The sequence below is a fragment of the Rhipicephalus microplus genome, chromosome 9 (assembly GCF_043290135.1).
Source record: "Rhipicephalus microplus isolate Deutch F79 chromosome 9, USDA_Rmic, whole genome shotgun sequence".
NCBI classification, from domain to species: Eukaryota; Metazoa; Arthropoda; class Arachnida; order Ixodida; family Ixodidae; genus Rhipicephalus; species Rhipicephalus microplus.
Window position 1 is genome coordinate 8,650,129 of NC_134708.1, and position 21,663 is coordinate 8,671,791.

Here is a 21,663-nt window from a genome sequence, read left to right on the forward strand (position 1 = left end):
CCAGGGGACAATGTTGTTGAGAAGTGTGCGCACATGTGCTGCTACAGAAGCGTAAACATACCAAAACTGTATTAAGTGGCCCATTCTCATTTGGAAAGTGAAGCATTTGACATGCATTGACAGATGCATAACCACTGGAATTCGCACAGTCACTCAACGAATTGCCCAAACTTCTGTCTAGGTATCCAGTTTTATCTACAGGTAAACCATTTTTGCAAGATGGAGTACCCACGCCAGAAATGGGCCAGCAATGTGGAGTTCCTGTTGGCCAGCACGGGGATGTCCATCGGGCTGGGAAATATTTGGAGATTTCCGTACGTTGCCTACGAGAACGGCGGAGGTAAGTGCGTGCGCATGCGCACATTGACGCGCTCTACAGCTGTGGCATTGACATAGCTTCATAGAGCTATAGACTCAATGGTATTGAAACTAGGGCTAGTTGGTATAAGGCCGCATTTTTGCGGTACAGCGCGAGACCGACGAGGACGGAAGACACTGCTGTCTCGGTCAAAATACACAAAATGTCGCATCCGGGGTCGGCATTCAATACCGCGATCTTCGAATCAGCAGCATGCAGTCAAATTTCATAAACATTAGACCACCTTGGTGGCTAATTTTGAAACTTTTGTAATACTCACATTTGTACGTTATGCTTTCTTTGCTTTGCGCGCGTCAAGTTTCTTTTTTCGAAAGCCCTGAAGCAAGTGTCGTGTGCATTAAAGAACCCCAGGTGGTCTAAATTTCCGGAGCCCTCCACTACGGCGTCTCTCATAATCATATAGTGGTTTTGGGACGTTAAACCCCACATATCAATCAATCAAGTGTCGTGTGCAGGGGCGTTCCTGCTTCCCTACCTGCTGATCATGACGGTGGTGGGCCGCTCCATGTTCTACATGGAGATGCTCATGGGGCAGTTCCGGAGTTCCGGCGCCACGCAGGTCTTCGACTGCGTCCCAATGGCCAGGGGTGAGCACCCGTTTCTCATTTTCTTATCAAATAGTTCTCCGTGTAAGCACTGGATGCCCCTATCACGCTGTCGCGAAAAGAAGCTGGTCATTTTCCCTCAACGCATGTGAATCCCTGTTGTGTGGCAACATGCAAGCGCCACATACCCCGTTTCAGCGTCTGTCTGCGCATATAGACCATATCAAAAGCAGTTCTTTCTGGGCAATAAATTTAGTTGAATACCAGCGTTCTTACTGTCCCTTTTTCTCTTCCCTATACCACCTAAACGTTGGAAACGCGTCATAGTGAGGTAACGATCGCGCAGGCGTCGGCTGGGCCATGGTGTACACGTGCTTCGTGATCTGCCTCTACTACAACCTGCTGCTGTCCTACTCGCTCAACTACCTGTGGTACTCGTTCGCCGGCAAAGAGCTTCCCTGGACCCGCTGCGACCCCGCCTGGGCAAACGAGCACTGCGTCGACAGCGACAACATGCTGGTGAGCTCGTCCTCTGTAAGAATGCTGAATTAGCTCATTACAAAGAAGTCGACGGGACAGGTATTCCAGCTTGTTCACTCTCTACTAGAAAGGTGGTATAAAAAAAAGTGGCGAGGCTTGCAGCCAGTCGCGCATGGTTTGAACCAGTGAAGCTGAACCATTCCTGGTGTGATTGCTTCTAGTTCGTAGGTAGGATTCATCTATAGGCGATGCTGGGCTGCTTTATGCGTTGATTCTAGGCTTTAACTATAGGTGATGGTGGGTTTTAAAGGTTGATTCAAAGTTGTTGCTAAGCTTTAGCCAAGTGATGCTAAACTGTTTCTGAGCGCAGAGAGATGTCAGTTAAACCAGAAAATAAATTCCAGACTCGGCACCGATGCCCAAACTCCCGAGATAAAATGGCGCTGAAATCTCGCGTTCGCACTTTTAATCGGTCTACGGGCGTCGTCATTAACGTAAGGCTTCCATCACTTCGAATTCTTAGGAACGCCCCCCCCCCCCTCCCCCAAGACCTCCTAAACCTTTTTTTTTTCTCACAGAAAGCCTGCAGGTACGTGAACAAGACGTTGTACAAAATCTACGTGGTGCTCAACGGCACGGACCTGGAGACCAGCGTGGTGCTCGGAGGCGCCAACGGCTCGGTGCTTGTGCCCAAGCAACTCTACACCAACGCCGTCGCAAACTGCACTGACCAGATGGTCACCGCACCAGAGGAGTTCTACGAGTTAGTTACCGCTTGCCTTAAGTAAACAGTGAAATATTTAATCGGTTCAGATTCATAAAATCCGCTCGGAAAACACTAAAACGGCTATTTTCTTCATCATAAGCATATCAATAGCAGGGAAAGTCAAGGTCGAAGTTCCAGTTTCAAATGTCATGTCCAAATCTTCACGCTGGACTTCAGGGATTTGAAAGCGAATTTTTCGTAATGCCTTTAGAGGATTTGTGGGCATCTCTACGCGGTGCCATCTATCGGTAGCAGCACGACCAAATGAAAAATAGACGGGGAAAAAGTCGTATCTATTGAACGAAACTAGTAAAACACAATTTTGGGATTTATACAGCATGCAGATGCTGGTAATAATAAATGCCTGAATTTAACGTCCCAAAACTACCATATGGTTATGACAGACGCCGTAGTGGATGACTCCGGAAACTTCGACCGCCTGGAATTCTTTAACGTGCACCCAAATCTGAGCAGATGGGCATAGAGCATTGTCGCCTTCATCGAAAATGCAGGCGCCGCCGCCGGGATTCGATCCCGCGACCTGCGGGTCAGCAGCCGAGTACCTTAGCCACTAGACTACCGCGGAGGACGTCTGCGGATGATTAAGAAGTGAGAAGACCACGGAAGACGCCGTCAAAATATGTGACGTCACTGCAGTTGGTGCCAATATTTCAAGGTGGCGTCGCCACTCGCACTTCCCGCGCGTTTTCGCACTAACCATCCACCTGCCAAGCGTCTTTTTGCAAGCGTTTTCTCACGGAAACAGTGGTTATGATGTAGTTACGAAAGATTAGCTAGTACGAAAAAAATCGCTTTTTTTTAGTGTGCCTTTAACATTTTACCAGCGAGAATATCTTTTAGAGGAATGCAATGGGAGGCTCCTTCGATGTTCCTGGAAGATAATTAATAATAATGAGAACTGATGGTGTTTAAAGTCCAAAACCCGCGAAAACATTATGCGATACGCAGCAATGTGGACCTCCGAAATTTCGCCCACCTAGGGCTCTTCAACCTGAATCTAACTACACGGGCCTTTAGCCTTTTAGCCTCTATCGAAAATGCGGCCGTGGCGGCCAGAATTCGATTCTACGACCTTCGAGTCCGCTTTCGAGCACCGTATAACCTACTTGACTATCGTCACGATTCCTTGAAAGATTCTGCGACCTTAAAGGAAAAGTTAGCTTATTTTCTCATTCAAACTGTTGTTTTCCGCACCGAGTACTTCGATTAAATCACTTCAGTGGTAACCTATTAAAATTAACTTCGGCCTCTAATGCACCCTCTTATTGAAATAAAAGTTGGCTCCGACGTCAAGCTTCATTTCACCTTTCACAACATACATTCTTTGGCTAAAGGAATGCGTCGAGTTGCGCTTAGATGCAACGACGGGAATTACGCTTGCTCAATTTTTATAATGTATAGCGAAACCGGTATACAGCTTATTAAATAACATTTGAAAAACGATGCTTCGACATTTGCATTAGTGCTTTCTCACCATACAAACTCGGGGGCAGCATAAGGGTAGAATCTATCGCATGGAAGTAGGTAGCATTCAGGTATAGCGTAGGTTTAAGGTGACGCAGCAAGGTTGCGCAGGCTGTCCACACAATCCACTCACTCTTGCAGGAACTACGTTCTCGGCGTGAGCTCTGGGATTCACGATCTGGGGCGGATCCAAGTGGGGCTCGTGATCGGGCTTGCGCTATCGTGGGTCGCTGTGTTCTTCTGCGTCTTCAAGGGAGTCCGGTCCTCAGGAAAGGTAAGCCTGCCCTTTCATTGTAGAGAGACTAAATAGCGAAACGATTTTTCTAGTGTTAGTAAAGTACAATTTAACGATCCTGAAAAACGCCTCCCCCCACCCCCTTCACGCGGCACGACGCTTGGTATTCGAAAAAAAAAAACGTGCAAAACGAAAGTGCAAATGAAGACCCCACTTTGAGATTCCAGCATCAAGCAACGTGACGTAGTAAATCTTGAATGCGCCTGCTGGGTCCTACATACTCGATGAAAGTTAAGTACATTGTCTTGATCTAGCATACGAAGTTTATGAAAACTTCACAGAAGCAATGTCGGAAAAATACGAGAAATACATTTTGAAATTCGCTAGGTCATACGCGAAGATTTCGGCGCGAAATTTGAAAATTAAACACCAACCTTGATTTTATCCGCTTATGAAAATAAAACTATGACATTAGAGCTTTCAAAGTGCAGTTTGTTCATCTAAACTCAGTTATTATTTGGCTTTAGTGTCCCTTTAAGGCGCAATTCCCATACGTAACGTGGGCCCGAAAGAAAAACCGGTGAGGGAGAAGCGAAGCAATGAATGATCACGTGACGTCTACGGCAGCTACAAGAGTGCGAATGTGCGCGAAAGCACTACTGTGGATATATATGACCATAACCAAGGTTAATTAAGTGATTAGTGTGTTAACTAGTCATAGTTCGCTAGCGGAAGTAGGTGAGTGGAAGTTAGTTATACGATGATGAAGCAAGTTAAGCAAATTAAGGGACAAAAAGAGAGCAGAGTGGGTCAGAGAACAAACTGATGTTAATCTCGGTCGATATCAAAAGGAAATGGGCATGTCATGTAGCGCGTAGGTATTAAGAATAACGAACTGGATTCCTGGAGGAACCAGACGCGTGGAAGGGAAATCAAAAGAGCAGACCATGGTGTTTGAAACGTGGAATGCTTTAACTGGACCGCGCCACATCTTGATCACTTACTGAATTCGCTTTGTACCTTATTAACCACTGATCCTTATGTTCAGTACATCTTGTGTTGTTTTCCGCTTTCTGAATTCGCTACCTCATGTTCTACGACAGTACTTATAGGCTGCAGCATGCTGAAACCAACGCCACTTATAATGTCCCGCAATGTATCGCCAGGTAACGCGGGGCCTCTTCGCTCATGAGACATCTAAAGCTTGGTCTGCAGATGAAACTTTCATCAGCTGCAGACGCGTATTGATGAATGTGTCGCCGCAGGTGTCGTACTTCACGGCCATCACGCCATTCTTCATCCTCGGCGTGCTGCTGCTGAGGGGCGTCACCCTCGAAGGAGCGGGCAACGGCCTCTACTACTACTTCTACCCGCAGTGGGAGAAGCTCAAGCTGTTCAAGGTGAGATTACGAGAGGACCCCGCCGTAAAGACCTTGTGGTAGCCGTACTACACTGCTGATCCTAAGGTCGCGGGATCGAATCCCGGCCACGGCAGCCGCGTTTTCATTAACGGCGAAAATGCTTGAGACCCTCGCACTGTGCGATGTCGGGGAGCGCTGAAGAGCCCCAGGTGGTCTCCGGAGCCCTGCACTACGGCCTCCTTCATAATCATACCGTGGTTTTGAGACGTTAAACCCAGATATTACTATTGTTATTATTAGTTTACAAGATAGAGGTGCAGTAGCTATCTGCTCTGATGGATGGTAATTAAAAGACGTCTCGCTGTAAAAATTAAGAGCGTGGGTTCAATTGCGGCCACTACGACCCCGTTTTAACGGGAGCGAAGAAAAAGAACACCGGTGTACTTCGATGTTGATGCATGTTAAATACCACCAGATGGTCGAATTTAATGTGAAGTGATGTGAACCACAGCATTCCTCGTATTCATATATACGCTGGTTTTGGCAGGTAAAATTGTTAAGGGCAGGACAAAATAACAGTCTACGTATGGTTACGCCATCATCTTAGCGAATAATCTGAAATAGCGTTTGAGGTTCACGCACTATAAAAAAAATTGTATTCGAACATATCGTCACATAATTGGCTGACATATCATCAGCCTAACTCACAGCCTATTTCATGATGATATAACCCTGCCTGTTGTGTTTTAGGTTTTACTCTGTTTGATAATTGAAATCTGATTGTATTCCTTCCGATACCTGGGGCTTACAAGAACAAAAAACAAACTTTCTTTTGCTACAGCCCTCCCGCAGTTTCTTCATATTTTCTTCGCATTTTCGCTGCGCATAGCATAGATGCACCATTACTGAGGCCTACCCCCGTATTCTAGAACGCCCCTTCACTCAACGCTCTATCTTCACTCGAGAAAGCCAATGGAAGCGTCATCTCTAGGCAGGGAGAGTCACTGCATATCAGTAATAATTTGCTGCTATTCTCGAGTAGAGAAGCGCCATTCTCAGCCGAGCTGCGGCGCAGCGCTCAACTCTGTCAAGTGAAGGGTGAAAGTCGAGTCGAGGAGCGTTTGTGAATACGGGGGCTAGAGCTTTTCTGGGCACCTTCAGAAATCAGATACTTCTTTCATACATTTTTGGAAGTGTTTATGAACAGCTCGATACCTTACTAATGGTGCACTTTCTGCTATACACAAAGAACAGAAAAAAGAAAATGCGAAGTAATTGGTACAGGATTGCAGGAAAAGAAAGCCATCCATTTCATGTGTACCTCGATGTCGAAGGAGAGCGCTGCTGCAAAAACGTGGACGACACCACGCACTCTCCCAAGCAAGGCCAATTAATTTCATAATTACCGACAAAGTGTACGCCCACGTGGCCGTCATATTCTATCCAAAACGGGGGGGGGGGGATGAAGTGGCCGGATAGAGCCGTGAGACCGCAGATATTAGCAGCACAAAAAGACGAGACATCCAAGGAAGAGAGAGACACTCATTGCGCTGAACTTAAATAACTCATCACTTTGAACGCAAGGTATTTTTATGGCACGCACCGAAGCCACAGAACAAAAGGTAGATAAAAGAAAGCAATGAAAAAGCATCGTGACAAAAGGTCGGAAAGATACTCAGGCAATGGTGACAGCGCAGTCAAAATTAATACAAAAAGAAAGTAAAATAAATGTACTTAAGCCTCAAACCAACAGGTAAACACGGCAAAGCTTAACAAATAATGGGAGTAACCCGAGGCAAATGTGTTATATATATATATATATATATATATATATATATATATATATATATATATATATATATATATATATATATATATATATATATATATATATATATATATATATATATATATATATATATATATATATATATATATATATATATATATATATATATAGTGACGAACTGCAGAGTGCAACAATGAAATTGGTTTATTCAAAGCTCTAGCGCTACATGACTGGGCAGACGCCCTATATGCATCGCACCGCGACGCGAGGCGAGCGTCCATGCCCCTCGAGTAGATCACGCGCCTCCTGGATACATGAAACTCTCGAAGCCCGTGCCACCTGAGCTCGTGAGCGTCACTCTTTCCACGCGACATCCGGCGCATAGCAACAGTAGGGCATCTTCACGCCGTCCGCTGTTTGTGTCGGGCGTCAGAGATGGCGCTTGTAAGCAAGCCGAAGTAAAGCCGAACTAGGGTGCCTGAATGCTTTCCCTCGCCCGCCGCTCCGTGGGAAAGCATTCAGGCACCCTAGGAAGAAGCAATGAGGTGACTACCGACATTACAAAATGTAAAAAAAAAAAGCTGCTTTAAGAAAAAGCTACTAAAAAGCATGCACTGTAGGTAGTGTACTTAGTTCTTGGAGAGGGTCTTAAACATTAACCAATTCGCCCAAGCAGCAGTTTTAGCGAAGCCGTAGAATCGTATGCGTCCTCTCACGCACGTTTTGTCACGGCCGCTGGATGAACCGATAACCTCTATCTGTCTATGACGTCCATCGAGTTCTTTTTCCAAATTTCGCGCAGACGTGGAGAGCCGCGGCCGTGCAGATCTTCTTTTCCATCAGTCTCGCCCAGGGCCTGAACATGTGCCTCGCCAGTTACAACGACTTCCACAACAACATCGTTAGGTGAGACCAAGAAACTTAGCTTTCATTGACGCAGGCAATAAGGGGGGAAGGGGAAGAGGGCAACGATAAAAGCGTGACCTTGACTTATGTACAAGTGTTGTAGATGTGGTTAGTTGGTTTGTCGTACTTGAACTGGCCAATCGCACCACGATAAAGAAGAAATGGTCGAACTGGCCAAAACAAAAGGACCGTATACCACACTGACAGTACAATAACCAGGCGGTATTCCGTCGAACTCTCGACTATATATTATGTCGAAGGACAGCAGTGTTCCGTCCTTTTGTGTTGTCCGGCTCGGCCGTTTCTGCTTTCCTTTCCCGTGATGCGCTGTACCAATTCTAGATTTACCTACGGGCAGAAAAATTCCGTATGGCAAAAAATTGATCCAGAGTCCTATGCTACGGCGTGTGCGACCTTTTGCGTGGGTGCGCGCAGGTTTCATTAAAGGGAAACCAAATATCACCGCACCCCCCCCCCCCTCACCCGTCCAATGGTCGAGCGCGAAACAGAGCAAGCGTCGAAATGAATGCAAAAAAAATCAAAGAAATGACACGATTATACGCTTCTCACAACGGCTTTCCTATTGTTATCGGCTTTCCCGGGGGTAAGCGCTGGAAGTGAACAGTTAATGAGATGGAGCATCAGTTAATGAGATGCAGCATTCCTCAGATTCCATTATGGTTTAAGACCTCCATGGCCATAACTTTACACATGGCGCCCCCTCTAAATGATTAGGAAGGGGGGGAGGGGTTCTTCCCTACTCCCCTGGTCTTATCCCCTACCCCTTGCGCGTACGCCTATGTTTAGCAATTATATAAGATTTAATTAATTAATTAAATCTTTTACTGTGTGTTCAAAACGAGCAGATGTTTTATGGAATAGAATAAACTCTTTGATGGGCCGAAATTCGAAAACAGAAGAAATTAAGGAGGTACTCCATGACGGAAACTTGGTCAGTGGAGAGGCTATGGTCAATGTTTTTAATGATTACTTCGTTTACAGAGACTTTAGCGACAGATCAACCGCTACTTGCCGAACTCTGGGTCCAGAAATTGCAAACACGTTTTTCTTAGCAGGTACTATCGAACCAGAAGTCCGCACAGTATTTCTCGGCTTAAAAAACAGTCGCAGCTGCGACGCTGATGGCATACAAATAAAACCAGTGAAATATGTTATCGATCAGATCAGTCCAGCACTAATACACATATTCAATCTCTGTATTTCGACAGGGGTTTTTCCTTCGAAAATGCAAACGGCACGCGTAATAGCTCTCTACAAAAAGGGGAACAAGCATAACGTTGCAAATTATCGACCGATATCTATTCTCCCCGTATTTTCTAAAGGTTTCGAAAAAAATATTTTTAGTCGCTGATCCTGTTTTTGCACCAAATATGTCCTAACAAAATCACAATATGGCTTCCAAAAACATAAGTCTACAGAACTCGCCCTACTGGATCAAAAAGAATATATTCTACAACAATTTGAACAAAAAAATAAAGTGGTCGGAATTTTTGTGGATTTCACACAAGCATTTGACTACATTCACCACGGCATTTTATTTGAAAAATTAAACCATTATGGCATTCGCGGGCTCCCACTCATGTTACTTAAAAGCTATCTGGCGCATAGATGTCAATTTGTTTCGATAAATGACTTAGTATCAGATAAGAAAAATATAATTTCAGGGGTACCACAAGGGAGCATTCTTGGCCCTTTATTATTCACTTTATATATTAATGACATAGTCCATATCTCCCCAGAAGTTAAGTTTATTATCTATGCAGATGACACGAGTATATTTGTCACCTCATCATCAGATGTTATTCTTTCTAATAAAGCTAATGACGTCTTACAGAAGTTAGACAACTGGACAAGTAACAATAAGTTAAAAATAAATGCAACTAAAACAAAAGCGGTAGTTTTTCATTCGAAAGGTCAACAAGTGACTTTGAAGAATAATATTGTATTTAGAGGCTCAGATATAGAAATAGTGAAGTCAGTGAAAGTACTTGGGGTACATTTCTCCAGTTCTTTGCAATGGGATGACCACGTAAATAATATTCAAATAAAATTAGGCCGGATAACTGGAATACTCAGCCGTATCCGGTACCTCATCCCCAATTCGGTGAAGTTATTGATATACAAATCGCTGTTTAGTTCTTATCTTAACTATTGCTATTTGGTTTGGGGAACAACTACAGAAACAAACTTAACAAAATTACTGAGAATACAGAAGAAAATACTGAGGCTGATAGACAACGCTACAGCTCTAGCACCTAGTGACCCACTGTTTAAAAAATATAAGATAATCAAAGTGAATGACCTATATCAATACAGACTACTACGAGAGTACTGTCTTAGCTGCAAACGCGCAAACTTTTTGTTTACGGAAATGGCGAATCTTTGCTTAAAGGAAAAGGCGTATGTAACAAGAAATACAGAAATGTGGAACGTTCCGTACTTTCGCACTAATTATGGTTTTCAGATGCTTCGATGTACTCTACCGCGAATTCTGAATACTTATATTAGCAAAGGTATAGATGTGTCTCATTTAAGTGTCGCAGAATTAGCGGCTCTTTTTGTTCTATAAATTATGTAGCAAACTATGTTATATGTTCTATAAACTATGTATTTATTCAGGTGCAGAAGATTGCTGCAAGTTTCTTTGTTGTGTAAGCTATGTATCAACTACGTTTTCAGGTTTCCTTCCTTTGTGGCATGATCTTTACGTAAAACAATGTGAAAGTGTATGATATTGTGATGTCCTTCATCTGCTGCCATTGTTCACAAAGGGGGCGGAGGATCCCTCAAGCCGTCATTACGGCTTTTCCCTCCGCTTCCTGTTACACTGTACTGTGACGAAGCAAATAAAGCAATCAGCAATCAATTAACCTGGAGTTTATCAGCTAAGACGGTTGACTCGTTGCGCAGTTCTTGACCCAGTCGTTCATGTGCAAGGTACTTATATGCGCCTCGGTCACTTGTCGCAGGGATGTATACGTCATTGCGGCGACGGACTCCTTCGTCAGCATCTTCGGCGGCGTGGTCATCTTCTCTGTGCTGGGAAACATGGCGCACCAACTGGACGTGCCCGTGCCCGATGTTGTACAGTCGTGTGAGATGCTCGAAACACTTCCTTTGTTTGTTTGTTTTTCATCAACAGCTGTACTAGTTTGAAAATACACCAAAAGGAAACGCGTTCGATTCCATAATATATTGTCACGTGACTATACTGAAGGACTAAGAACAGTATCGACGACGAAGACGCGAAAGCGGAACAAAGCGACGTATTGGGCTAGTTGGTTTTTCATGACTGAAAAAATTGCGCTATACAGTTGCTGCGGAGAACGAAGTTAGGGAGGAGACAAAAAACGAAGTGGGCAGTACAAGCGCAAGCTATCAACTGATAGTTTATTGAAAGAACTTGGAATGAAGAAGATTTCAGGAAAAAGAAAAAAATGGTTTACGAGGAGGGTAAGGCACGGGAATCTTGCTCGACTGTCTTCAGATGCAACACGTGCGGTGATTACGATTAGCAGATGCGGAGACGATTCAAAGTTTTTACCCGAGTATGCTGAATAAATGGCTATTTAGCGAATAGTTAGCGAAAGCGGAGACTGCCACGCGCTCGGGCACAGTGGGAATATAATCTGAATACACCTTCCTCCTCTTTCGGCCTTAGCACGGCGATTTTGGTCGTATAAGAAACGAAAACTGATTCGCCATAGTATTTCTAGGCTATGGCATGCTAAATATAAAAGCGGGATCCCTTGAAACCCATCAGTCGTCTCACTTCGTTTAGGCCCAGTCGTCAACGTCTGACATTGTCAGAAAAAATCAATAAATACAATTTAAATAATTAAAAAAATACACTAGCCGTGGAATGCTTAATAGCGAAGCAGTTTGTTGATCTTAGGGCCTTAACGTTGTCTTCTTTGCTGATGTCCCCCTCTTTTCTTGGCGCAGACAAAGTGTAGTCGAGCCACAGCCTGTCACAGACAATGTAAGAATGTCCAAACTCCAGCCCAAGAAGTAACGTGCAAAGCTGGCTGTGGCACACCCCGCAGAAGCTCGGGCCTCTTGTCCCTCATAATCGACTCGCGTGGACTGTCTCCGTCGGTGGGGGCGGTTATATATATATATATATATATATATATATATATATATATATATATATATATATATATATATATATATATATATATATATATATATATATATATATATATATATATATATATATATATATATTCTGCGCTCTCTTTAGCGTTAGACAAATGGGCTATAAAGGATAACATTGCACGCAGCGTTCGGCCTGGCGTTCGTGGTGTATCCGCAGGCGCTCAGCCTCATCGAGTTTCCACGCTTCTGGTCTGTGGCATTCTTCGCCATGCTGTTCTTGCTCGCCATCGACTCAGAGGTACGAAGTAATAACCATAACGTCAAGGTACGGGAAAAGTTTTTCAACGAAAATCGCAGAGGCATTCGAAAGTAAGGCTTTAACTTCAAGGGCAGACGTGTGTTGTACATTAAAGTGAAATCACTCTGCCGAAATATGGAATTTCACCCGAGCGATCGGTAACTCGAACTGGATGTATGCAGTAACATTACAACGCCGAATAACTGAAAGCGCCTCTTCTTGCTTCTGGGCTGTGCACTTTCTCTCGTGAAGCTTGTGTGCGATTGCGCCACATATCGATGCGCAACTACATTAAACGTGGCGCCACCATTGTCGGTAAAACGTCTTTGTCCGTTTATTATAGGAACATTGGCACTTCAATCAAACCGACTAGCAGGAGCAACAGCACATCCACAACACGACAGTATATTGTCAGAGGAACAGACTTTCCACTGTGCATTTGACGTTTCCTGACCTCACAAGCTTCCTTAACGGCAAAGCTGTTACGGTAGAAGTTTACCGCATGTCGTACATAGAAAGTTATCATTTCTGTGAACCGGCATGTGCTTATACAATCGTAGAAGCACTTTGTATACAGGTGGTTAACAAGAGAAGCTGAAACGTGCGTCCCCTAATCGGTGTTCGCCGAAAGCGTGTTTACTTGCTATTTTTTATTGCACCAGCGTGGTGTGCAAGTTGCGCCATTTCTGTGGCACGCATTCACTATAGTATTTATTTATTTATTTATTATTTATTTATTTATTTATTTATTTATTTATTTATTTATTTATTTATTGCAGCAGCAAAGCGAGTTTTTATGACAGAGGTCCGCTTACAGTCACAGACAGAAAAAGATGGAATAAAAAAAAAGAAAGAGCAAGGGTTATAGGGACATAGTCGAGATGGTAAACGCCTAAAAAAGTCGGGGCGACCCCTGTGACCACCAGTTCTGTTGTGTCCCAACCTACGCAAGTTTGTGCAAGCTGTGCTAATATTTCTTTCTTTCAACTGCGGAGCAGTTGATATTAAATTAGCGCAGCCTGTACGTCACTCGTGAACGCCATCGCCGCAGAAGAGCTACTTGATCTGGCCAAGCCAGTGAAGCAACAACGAAACGTCAGCGTCGGGAGTTTGATACACCTTTACGGAAGAGTTTATGAAACTGACGTCGGAAGAGAACCAGAGTTGAAACACGAGGTTAGATGCACCGTGCTCGCAGCAGTAAACAGCGGAAAATCAGTACGAAGGATACCGTAGAACAACAACAACGAAAAAGATGATCACAAAAGAAATGAGGTAATCCCAAGAAGTGACTTGGAAAGGATATATCGCACAATCACACGAGAACAATAGAAGAGAGCAGATAAACACACAATAACGCAAGAGCGAATGAAGACAAGATAAACACAATGAAAACGCGCGCGAATTGGGGCTCCGCAAGTCTTACAGCTTTCATTTGGGGTGGAACTGGCTTTGGCCCTCAATGTTATGGTGTCGAGAGCTAGTTTCGCAGAACATCCCTTGTCGGCGTCGTCAGACAGTAGAAAAGGCAATGCGCACCGGCTTATCGTGCTCTACTTTTGAAAGCGAGGCTCAAACGTCTTTTTTTTTTTTGCCTCGTCTTGTTCAGTTGGTCGCTTTTATTGAACGCCTGTCTAACTAAGCATAACGACTGTTGCCAGAACGCAATGTGTATACACGCCGCTGTTCCTCTGCGCCTTCCAGTTCGGCTTCCTGGAGGCCGCCCTGACTCCGCTGAAAGACGAGATACAGGCGTTCCGCATCTACGAGACGGCCGTGGCCACCGCCTCCTGCGTCTTCCTTTTCCTCATGGGACTGCCCATCGCGACGCAGGTACTTGAAGGAACTCATCACGAAAGACAGGGAACGCAACACGAACGCAGGGAGCCAATACATCACAGACGCTGACTAACAACTGACGATGCGCACGGAATGCGGAAAAGAAAAAAAAAAGCAAAAAAACTTGTACCGGCATCGGAATGCGTCTGCTGATTAAGGCATGTCACGCGTGCGTGAGCGAGCCATCGATTAATTTGCATAAAGATGAAATTAGATGCCTTAACAGCTATCTTTAATTAATATGCACAAAACTAAAGTAATGTGCTACAACCTCAGAGGAGAACAGCGCTTCGAGATGGGCAGCAGTCCACTTGAAGTTGTAAAAACTTGCGTCTACTTAGGACATGTAGTAACCGTGGAGCCGAACCACGAGATTGAAGTAACTAGAAGAATAAGGATGGGGAGGAGCACATTTGTCATACATTCTCAAATTATGACTGGTAGCTTAAAACAGCTGCATGTTGCCGGTACTTGGCTACGGAGCAGAAACCTGGAGACTTAAGGTTCAGCTGAAACTGAGGACGACGCAGCTACCGATGCAAAAAAAAAAAAGATCGGTGTAACCTCAAGAGACAAGAAGAGAGTAGAGTGGATCAGATAACAAACCAGGGTTAAGGTTATTATAGTTCAAATCAAGAAGAAAAAAATGAACGTGGGCTGGGCACATAGCATGTAGGCAGGATAACAGATGAAAGTAACAAAGCTACATAAATGATTTTTTTTTCACCTGACTGCTGCGGATATTTAAGCTCGAAGCACCAGCGAGTTGTGTTCAATGGCACCGCCTGGTGGCATTCTCTCACTATTTCAGGGAGGTCTGTACATTCTGACGCTCATGGACGAGTTCGTCTCCAGTCACTTGATCCCTTGGGTGGGCGTAGCCGAAATGATTACCCTCGTCTTTGGATACGGTGAGCGGCATTCTCTTAACTTATTGAAACATGGGACTCTTTCTGCAAGAACACGTTGCTATCACGTAGAATTCAGTAGCCTCGCGGTCATACTGAAAGAAAGCCGTGCGTTCGAAGAACGCAAAGAAAAAGTGTTGAAGATCATCACGCGTGTTGACGAAGAGGCGCATCTTCTTGCAATACCCCTCACTGCGTAGCTTTCTGCAGGGTGGCCTGTGCGAAAGGAGAAAGAAAGCGCCTGACACGTGCCATATATATCCAACTCCATTTGTACTTGACTGGTCCGAAAATTTCCGCGGCAGTTGATTTGATCCCAGGCTTTCTTGTACTTTCACCTGCAACGACTCGAAGGCGAATGCCTTCTTCTTATTCTTCTCTGTCGATTTACAACAAAGAAGCAGGGAACAGGAGGCGTGGCTTAACTAGCAACCGCCAAGCGTCGTCTTCCTTTTCTTCTCTTATAATCGCACGCTCCTCTCTTTTGTTTGCTGCCAAAGTATATGACGTAACGATGACGTCACAAATTCCAGCACTATGTGACGTCTTGATAGTGTCAATTGGTGACGTCATCATGGGCTGATGATCTTTTGCATCACTTTTCCCCGACGCCGCGAGGCGGTTGCCGCCAACCGTCAAATTTCCCGTTTGATAAGGCATCGATGGCTTTCGCCTTAATTTCACTGTAACCATTCCACGTTAACTCGAAAAAGTGTTACAGCCGGATCTCCTAACGATGCACTGGACACTATTCATTCCTGGCTGTAAGTCCAGTAAGTCTGTACGTTTGGTTATATTGGTGAACAAAAATGAAGCCGTTTCCGTTCAAAACAACAGCATAGACGTTATCCGCAAGACAGATAACGTCTTGCGTTATCCGCAAGACGTTATTGCGCACAGTCATCTGTCGCGGCATGTGCCATTGCGTGTCGCTGAAGTGCGCGACGAACACGCGCACTCTATCTGCTGCAGGCATCTCGCGCATGATCGCTGACATGGAGTTCATGCTCGGAGGGGCGCCGGGCATTTTCATGTACATCACGTGGAAGTACTGTCTGCCCGTGGCTGTAATTGTGAGTGCGTCTCTCTTTTTACCCTTTTAGCACGGAAGTGTTTTGTGCCGGAGTCCACCACTACTACGCTGACGTACTTCCGTCACGGAAGTGAAGTTGAAAAATGTACTAAGAGATTGCAAAGAAAAAAAAAATACCAGTCACGCAAAATCGAACCATAGCCCTCTCGATTCTCAACGCACGGCGCTAACGATTATGCCACGGAGCGTACGTCGTCTGGAAGGCTAACGGCATGCCATTTATATAAACCATACACTGTTTGGCAGTCCTCAGAGCTTCAAAACTTTAGTTCGTTTTCGTCATCAGTGGCGAGATGGGGCAACGGGCTCGCGATGGACAAGAAGGTCGCCGCCTAGCTTCTCCAAGCTCCGCCTCCACAGAGCGTGTTCTCTCCTGCGCGCGAGCTTATCAGATTCGTAATTCGGGACAGGACGAAGGTCACTCCACACGCGGCGCGGCCGCGTTTACTAAAGCAGCGCGTTGCTGACACATGGCGCAGGAAGAATTGTGACAGTTCGTGTAGTAGTAGTAGTAGTAGTAGTAGTAGTAGTAGTAGTAGTAGTAGTAGTAGTAGTAGTAGTAGTAGTAGTAGTAGTAGTAGTAGTAGTAGTAGTAGTAGTAGTAGTAGTAGTAGTAGTAGTAGTAGTAGTAGTAGTAGTAGTAGTAGTAGTAGTAGTAGTAGTAGTAGTAGTAGTAGTAGTAGTAGTAGTAGTAGTAGTAGTAGTAGTAGTAGTAGTAGTTGTTGTTGTTGTTGTTGTTGTTGTTGTTGTTGTTGTTGTTGTTGTTGTTGTTGTTGTTGTTGTTGTTGTTGTTGTTGTTGTTGTTGTTGTTGTTGTTGTTGTTGTTGTTGTTGTTGTTGTTGTTGTTGTTGTTGTTGTTGTTGTTGTTGTTGTTGTTGTTGTTGTTGTTGTTGTTGTTGTTGTTGTTGTTGTTGTTGTTGTTGTTGTTGTTGTTGTAGTTGTAGTTGTAGTTGTAGTTGTAGTTGTAGTAGGAGTAGTTGTAGTAGGAGTAGTAGTAGTTGTAGTAGGAGTAGTTGTTGTAGTAGGAGTAGTAGTAGGAGTAGTAGTAGGAGTAGTAGTAGGAGTAGTAGTAGGAGTAGTAGTAGGAGTAGTAGTTGTTGTTGTAGTTGTAGTTGTTGTTGTAGTTGTAGTTGTAGTTGTAGTTGTAGTTGTAGTTGTTGTTGTAGTTGTAGTTGTAGTTGTAGTTGTAGTAGTTGTAGTAGTTGTAGTAGTTGTAGTAGTTGTAGTAGTTGTAGTAGTTGTAGTAGTTGTTGTAGTTGTAGTAGTTGTAGTAGTTGTAGTAGTTGTTGTAGTTGTAGTAGTTGTAGTAGTTGTTGTAGTTGTAGTAGTTGTTGTAGTTGTTGTAGTTGTTGTAGTTGTAGTAGTTGTTGTAGTTGTTGTAGTAGTTGTTGTAGTAGTTGTTGTAGTAGTTGTAGTTGTAGTAGTAGGAGTAGTAGTTGTTGTAGTTGTAGTTGTAGTAGTTGTTGTAGTTGTTGTAGTTGTTGTAGTTGTAGTAGTTGTTGTAGTTGTTGTAGTTGTTGTAGTAGTTGTTGTAGTAGTTGTAGTTGTAGTAGTAGGAGTAGTAGTTGTTGTAGTTGTAGTTGTAGTTGTAGTAGTTGTTGTAGTTGTAGTTGTAGTTGTAGTAGTAGTAGTTGTTGTTGTAGTAGTAGTAGTAGTAGTAGTAGTAGTAGTTGTTGTTGTAGTAGTTGTAGTAGTTGTTGTAGTAGTTGTTGTAGTTGTAGTAGTTGTTGTAGTAGTTGTAGTAGTTGTTGTAGTAGTTGTAGTAGTTGTAGTAGTTGTTGTAGTAGTTGTAGTAGTTGTTGTAGTAGTTGTTGTTGTTGTAGAAGAAGAAGAAAACTTTATTATGTACATAATCCAGACAGGCTAGAACTCCAGCGCCCCGAGGAATATACAGGGTGGAGAGCTAAGTCTGCCCGGCAGGGTGGTGCCCCAATTCCAGGGCCCAACTGGCGCGAGCCATTCGTTCGGCTCTTTGGATCAGTCGCAGCTGACCCACCAGGGCTGGGCTATAGACAGCAGCGCCTCCAATTTTTCCCATGGGCCAATGATGTCGTATTCTTCGTCGTGCTCTGCACACTCCCACGTGTTGCGATTGTCTTGCGTATACTGGTGCGCTTGTTACATGTTTCTTTCCGTTTGCACAACGCGCTTTAAGTGTCGAGCTGTGACAGTCGTTAGTCCGCGCTCATCCTGCGCATGCTAATTTCATTCGTGCTTCCTGCTCGAGGTGTGTGCTGCAAGTTTCGAGCTGATTGTCATTCTAACGTGACCTGGCAATTTGTTGCTGTGGCTGAAACAACAACAAACGCTCGACTAAATCTGTAAAAACACGTTTCACTTTCGTGTTATACCCATACCTATACAGGGGGATCAGCCACATTTTTTTTATTCTTTTTGCATATTTTCTATAATTTTCCTGCAAAGTGTCGCTGGTAAATATTTATTGATGCTGCAAATGATGTGGCGTCATTCAAGCTTGTAGTTATCGCGTAGCGCATGCATATTCCTAAACGAAAATGGATACAAGCACCTACAATGTAAATTAATTATCTCATAGTCATATTATGGTTTTGGCACGTTAAACCATGATGACGATATGTGGGGTTCAACTTCCCAAAAGCACCATATATGATTATGAGAGACGCCGTAGTGGAATGCTCCGGAAATTTCGACCACCTGGGATTCTTTAACGTGCACCCAAATCTGAGCACACGGGCCTACAGCATTTTCGCCTCGATCGGAAATGCAGCCGCGGCAGCCGGAATTCGAACCCACGACCTGCGAGTCGGCAGCCGAGTACCTTAGCCACTAGACCACCATGGCGGGACTGGCACGTTAAACCAGAGTGTTGTTGTTGATGTTGTTTATTTGCGCAGCACACTATTAATCCTGAGGAAGCGTTTCGTTGCCTTCGCTTCATACTTGGGAAAGATCGGGAAGTGTGGGAGAGGGAAGAGAGAGAGAAGGGATTGCGCATGCGCAGTGTTTGTGGGGGGAGGGGATGCCGCGGGAGGGAGTGAGGGACGGACAGAGCTTCTCCATGAGCTGCTTCGCATCTTAAACGACTTCGTCGTACTTTTCACCAGGTTCTGGCTACGACGTCGCTCACCAACTTCGAGCCGGTGACGGTGAAGCGGCGTGGTCACCCGTACGAGTTCCCGATGTGGTCCCAGATTGCCGGATTCATGTTGGCCGGCATCGGTCTGGCCTTGATACCCATCGTCGCTCTCAAGGAGCTCTGGGCCGCCAATTGGGTGAGGGAACTTCCGAGATTTAGTAGTTCACGCACTGATCTCTTCATAAGACACCGATGTAAGGGACAAATGGGTGTGAGAGGCACCAGTGTGCACGCATCGAAATAGGGGTCGGTAAGAAAACGAGAACTTGGTACTGCGCTTATAAGATACAGCTCGTATAAATGAAGGAAATGAGCGTAAATTGAAGAGTTTTATTTGTTAGACACAATGTTAATAGGAAGAAATTCACATATGATACAATTGTTCCCCGGTACATGTCTCTTATGAAGGGGTTCAATTGTACTTCATGAAGGGGTTCAACTGTGCAGTTCAACTGTAGGCGAGGAAAAAGAGTCGACTCTCGTCCATCGAGTAATGGAGTGCGCAAAAAAAAAAAAAGAATAGCCTTTCAGGTTTACGACTATATTTCGAAAATCTGGCGACGCAGGACTTTCGGAAGGCGCTCGCCCCTCTCGACAGCTGGGGTCCCAAGAGCTACGAAGTCCGCCGCCGCTACCGGCTATTCATGGTCGACAAGGGTTTCATGAAGGCCGACGAAGCCGAGCGGCTCAACGAGAGCGAGAGAGAGCTACGAGAGCTCGAAATCAAGGAGAAGGCGCGGGAAGAGGCCAAGGAGGCTGCCGAGGCGCTGAAGCCAGCAGACAAGCCCGAGCCAGGTGCAGCCGGTGAGGCTGCCAAGCCGGAGATCAAGGAGCCGCCAACAGAGGAGCCACCAAAAGCGGTGCCAAAAGCGGACGCCAAAGGAAAAGCGAAAGCAGATGCCAAAGGAGAAGCGAAGGCAGATGTCAAAGGAGCGGCAAAGAAATAGACCAATAGCCATCCAAAGCCTTGTAGGTGTGTTAGGCTGAGATGTGACTGAGTCTGTGAGAATAAACGAGGTTATACGAGGCGATAACTACGAGCAACAAAAGTTAATGCGAATGAAAAAAAAAAGCGAGGCATGTAGGGAAGAGTATCAGCTCCACTAACGTGCAACCTAGGGAAAGGCGAATCATGCAGCGTTTTATGATGAGGCATTAGGGGTGCCAAGCCTGAAACCGGGCATGTAGGGAAGAGTGCTTCCACTCCACTAACTTCTTCGGTAAATTGCATCGGAGTGCAGCTTACCCTAACGTGCTGCTGCTTGCTTCTACATGCCTTGTGACAGTACCCGACGCCATGTAGCGAAGAGTGTTCCGGCTCCACCTATATTGTCGGCTATTAAATTTGTTGGGCCGACTGTGGCTTACTTTATTCTTAGTGGGCCGGTGGCGAGTATTGGGATTTATCCTATTTTTGTGCATGCCCATTTGTATTAGACAATGGCTAAATGACACACTGTGACGACATTAGACGCCGACAAACAAGGATCCTGAGGCGCTTCGCACCTAAAACTGGCACGGTCCCTTAAAAATTCGCCCAAGACGACTTATTAAATGAAAAAAACATGGACATATTGCTATTGTTACCCGGGCATCCCACGTGCCAGCTCGGTATTCTACAACTGAGCCACAATGGTACAACCCATTGCAAAAGTAATGACGTAGTGGGTTCTCTGCAAGTAAGCTTGTTACCCAAAGAGTGCTTAAAAAAATTTCTGAAAGGCCGCTCTTCCAACTTTCGCTGTGACTGCACTGCGCATTCCACGCAGGTCTGGCAGTTTCTTATCAGTCGATGTATTCATCCTACTTCGCGCGGCTTCAGAATCCTTCGCAACTATCGTGGTTTTCCACAACCTCCGAAATCGGGAGCAGTTCAAGCTTTTCACATGACCTTTGCGATCATTATGGCAATATTCGCGTGGAAACGATAAAGTACATACAAGTAGCATTAAGCTGTCATAATCAACATCGAACAGTCCTGAATATTTAAGCCTTGTCTGTTAACTGTACGTGAGATGTTTATAAGCTGACAAGAGGGCAAAATTGCACGCATATTCTATCATATACCATGCCAATTACGTGAATTAATTTTTGTAGGTTCACAAGCAAGCTTGCGAAATTTTGACACATTAGGTCGAGCACTTAAATTATAATCGTATTTTTTTATATATATAAACCCGCGATCGACCCGAGAGTTGGAACAACAATGGCGCACTCGTGATCCATGACGTAACACCATCCTTGCTACGCGAGCATCCGAATTCCGGCGAATCATTGTGTTCCGTGGCAAGCTGCACGTGCATTCGACAGCTTTCAGCTTTGTTCAGCTTGGCATTGAA

General features: G+C 44.7%; 1 protein-coding gene across 1 annotated transcript; it reads left to right on the top strand.

Annotated features, from left to right (window-relative positions):
- The first annotated feature begins 194 nt into the window (after nucleotides 1–194).
- LOC119164841 (sodium-dependent noradrenaline transporter) lies at nucleotides 195–20,471 on the top strand. Its single transcript, XM_037417042.2, has 14 exons — nucleotides 195–340; nucleotides 835–966; nucleotides 1,271–1,443; nucleotides 1,983–2,167; nucleotides 3,797–3,929; nucleotides 5,156–5,290; nucleotides 7,843–7,946; nucleotides 10,937–11,061; nucleotides 12,254–12,366; nucleotides 14,071–14,199; nucleotides 15,017–15,116; nucleotides 16,086–16,186; nucleotides 19,293–19,460; nucleotides 19,891–20,471. Exons 1-14 carry the CDS (start codon nucleotides 220–222, stop codon nucleotides 20,269–20,271), a joined length of 2,100 nt encoding a protein of 699 aa, XP_037272939.2. The 5' UTR covers nucleotides 195–219; the 3' UTR covers nucleotides 20,272–20,471.
- Nucleotides 20,472–21,663: the final 1,192 nt, after the last annotated feature.

Coding starts and splice junctions, on each gene's coding strand:
- LOC119164841 (XM_037417042.2), top strand. CDS start 220: ATGGAGTACCCACGCCAGAAATGGGCCAGCAATGTGGAGTTCCTGTTG. Junction 11,062..12,253: donor GCCCGATGTTGTACAGTCGT/GTGAGATGCTCG, acceptor CATTGCACGCAG/CGTTCGGCCTGGCGTTCGTG. Junction 12,367..14,070: donor TGCTCGCCATCGACTCAGAG/GTACGAAGTAAT, acceptor TGCGCCTTCCAG/TTCGGCTTCCTGGAGGCCGC.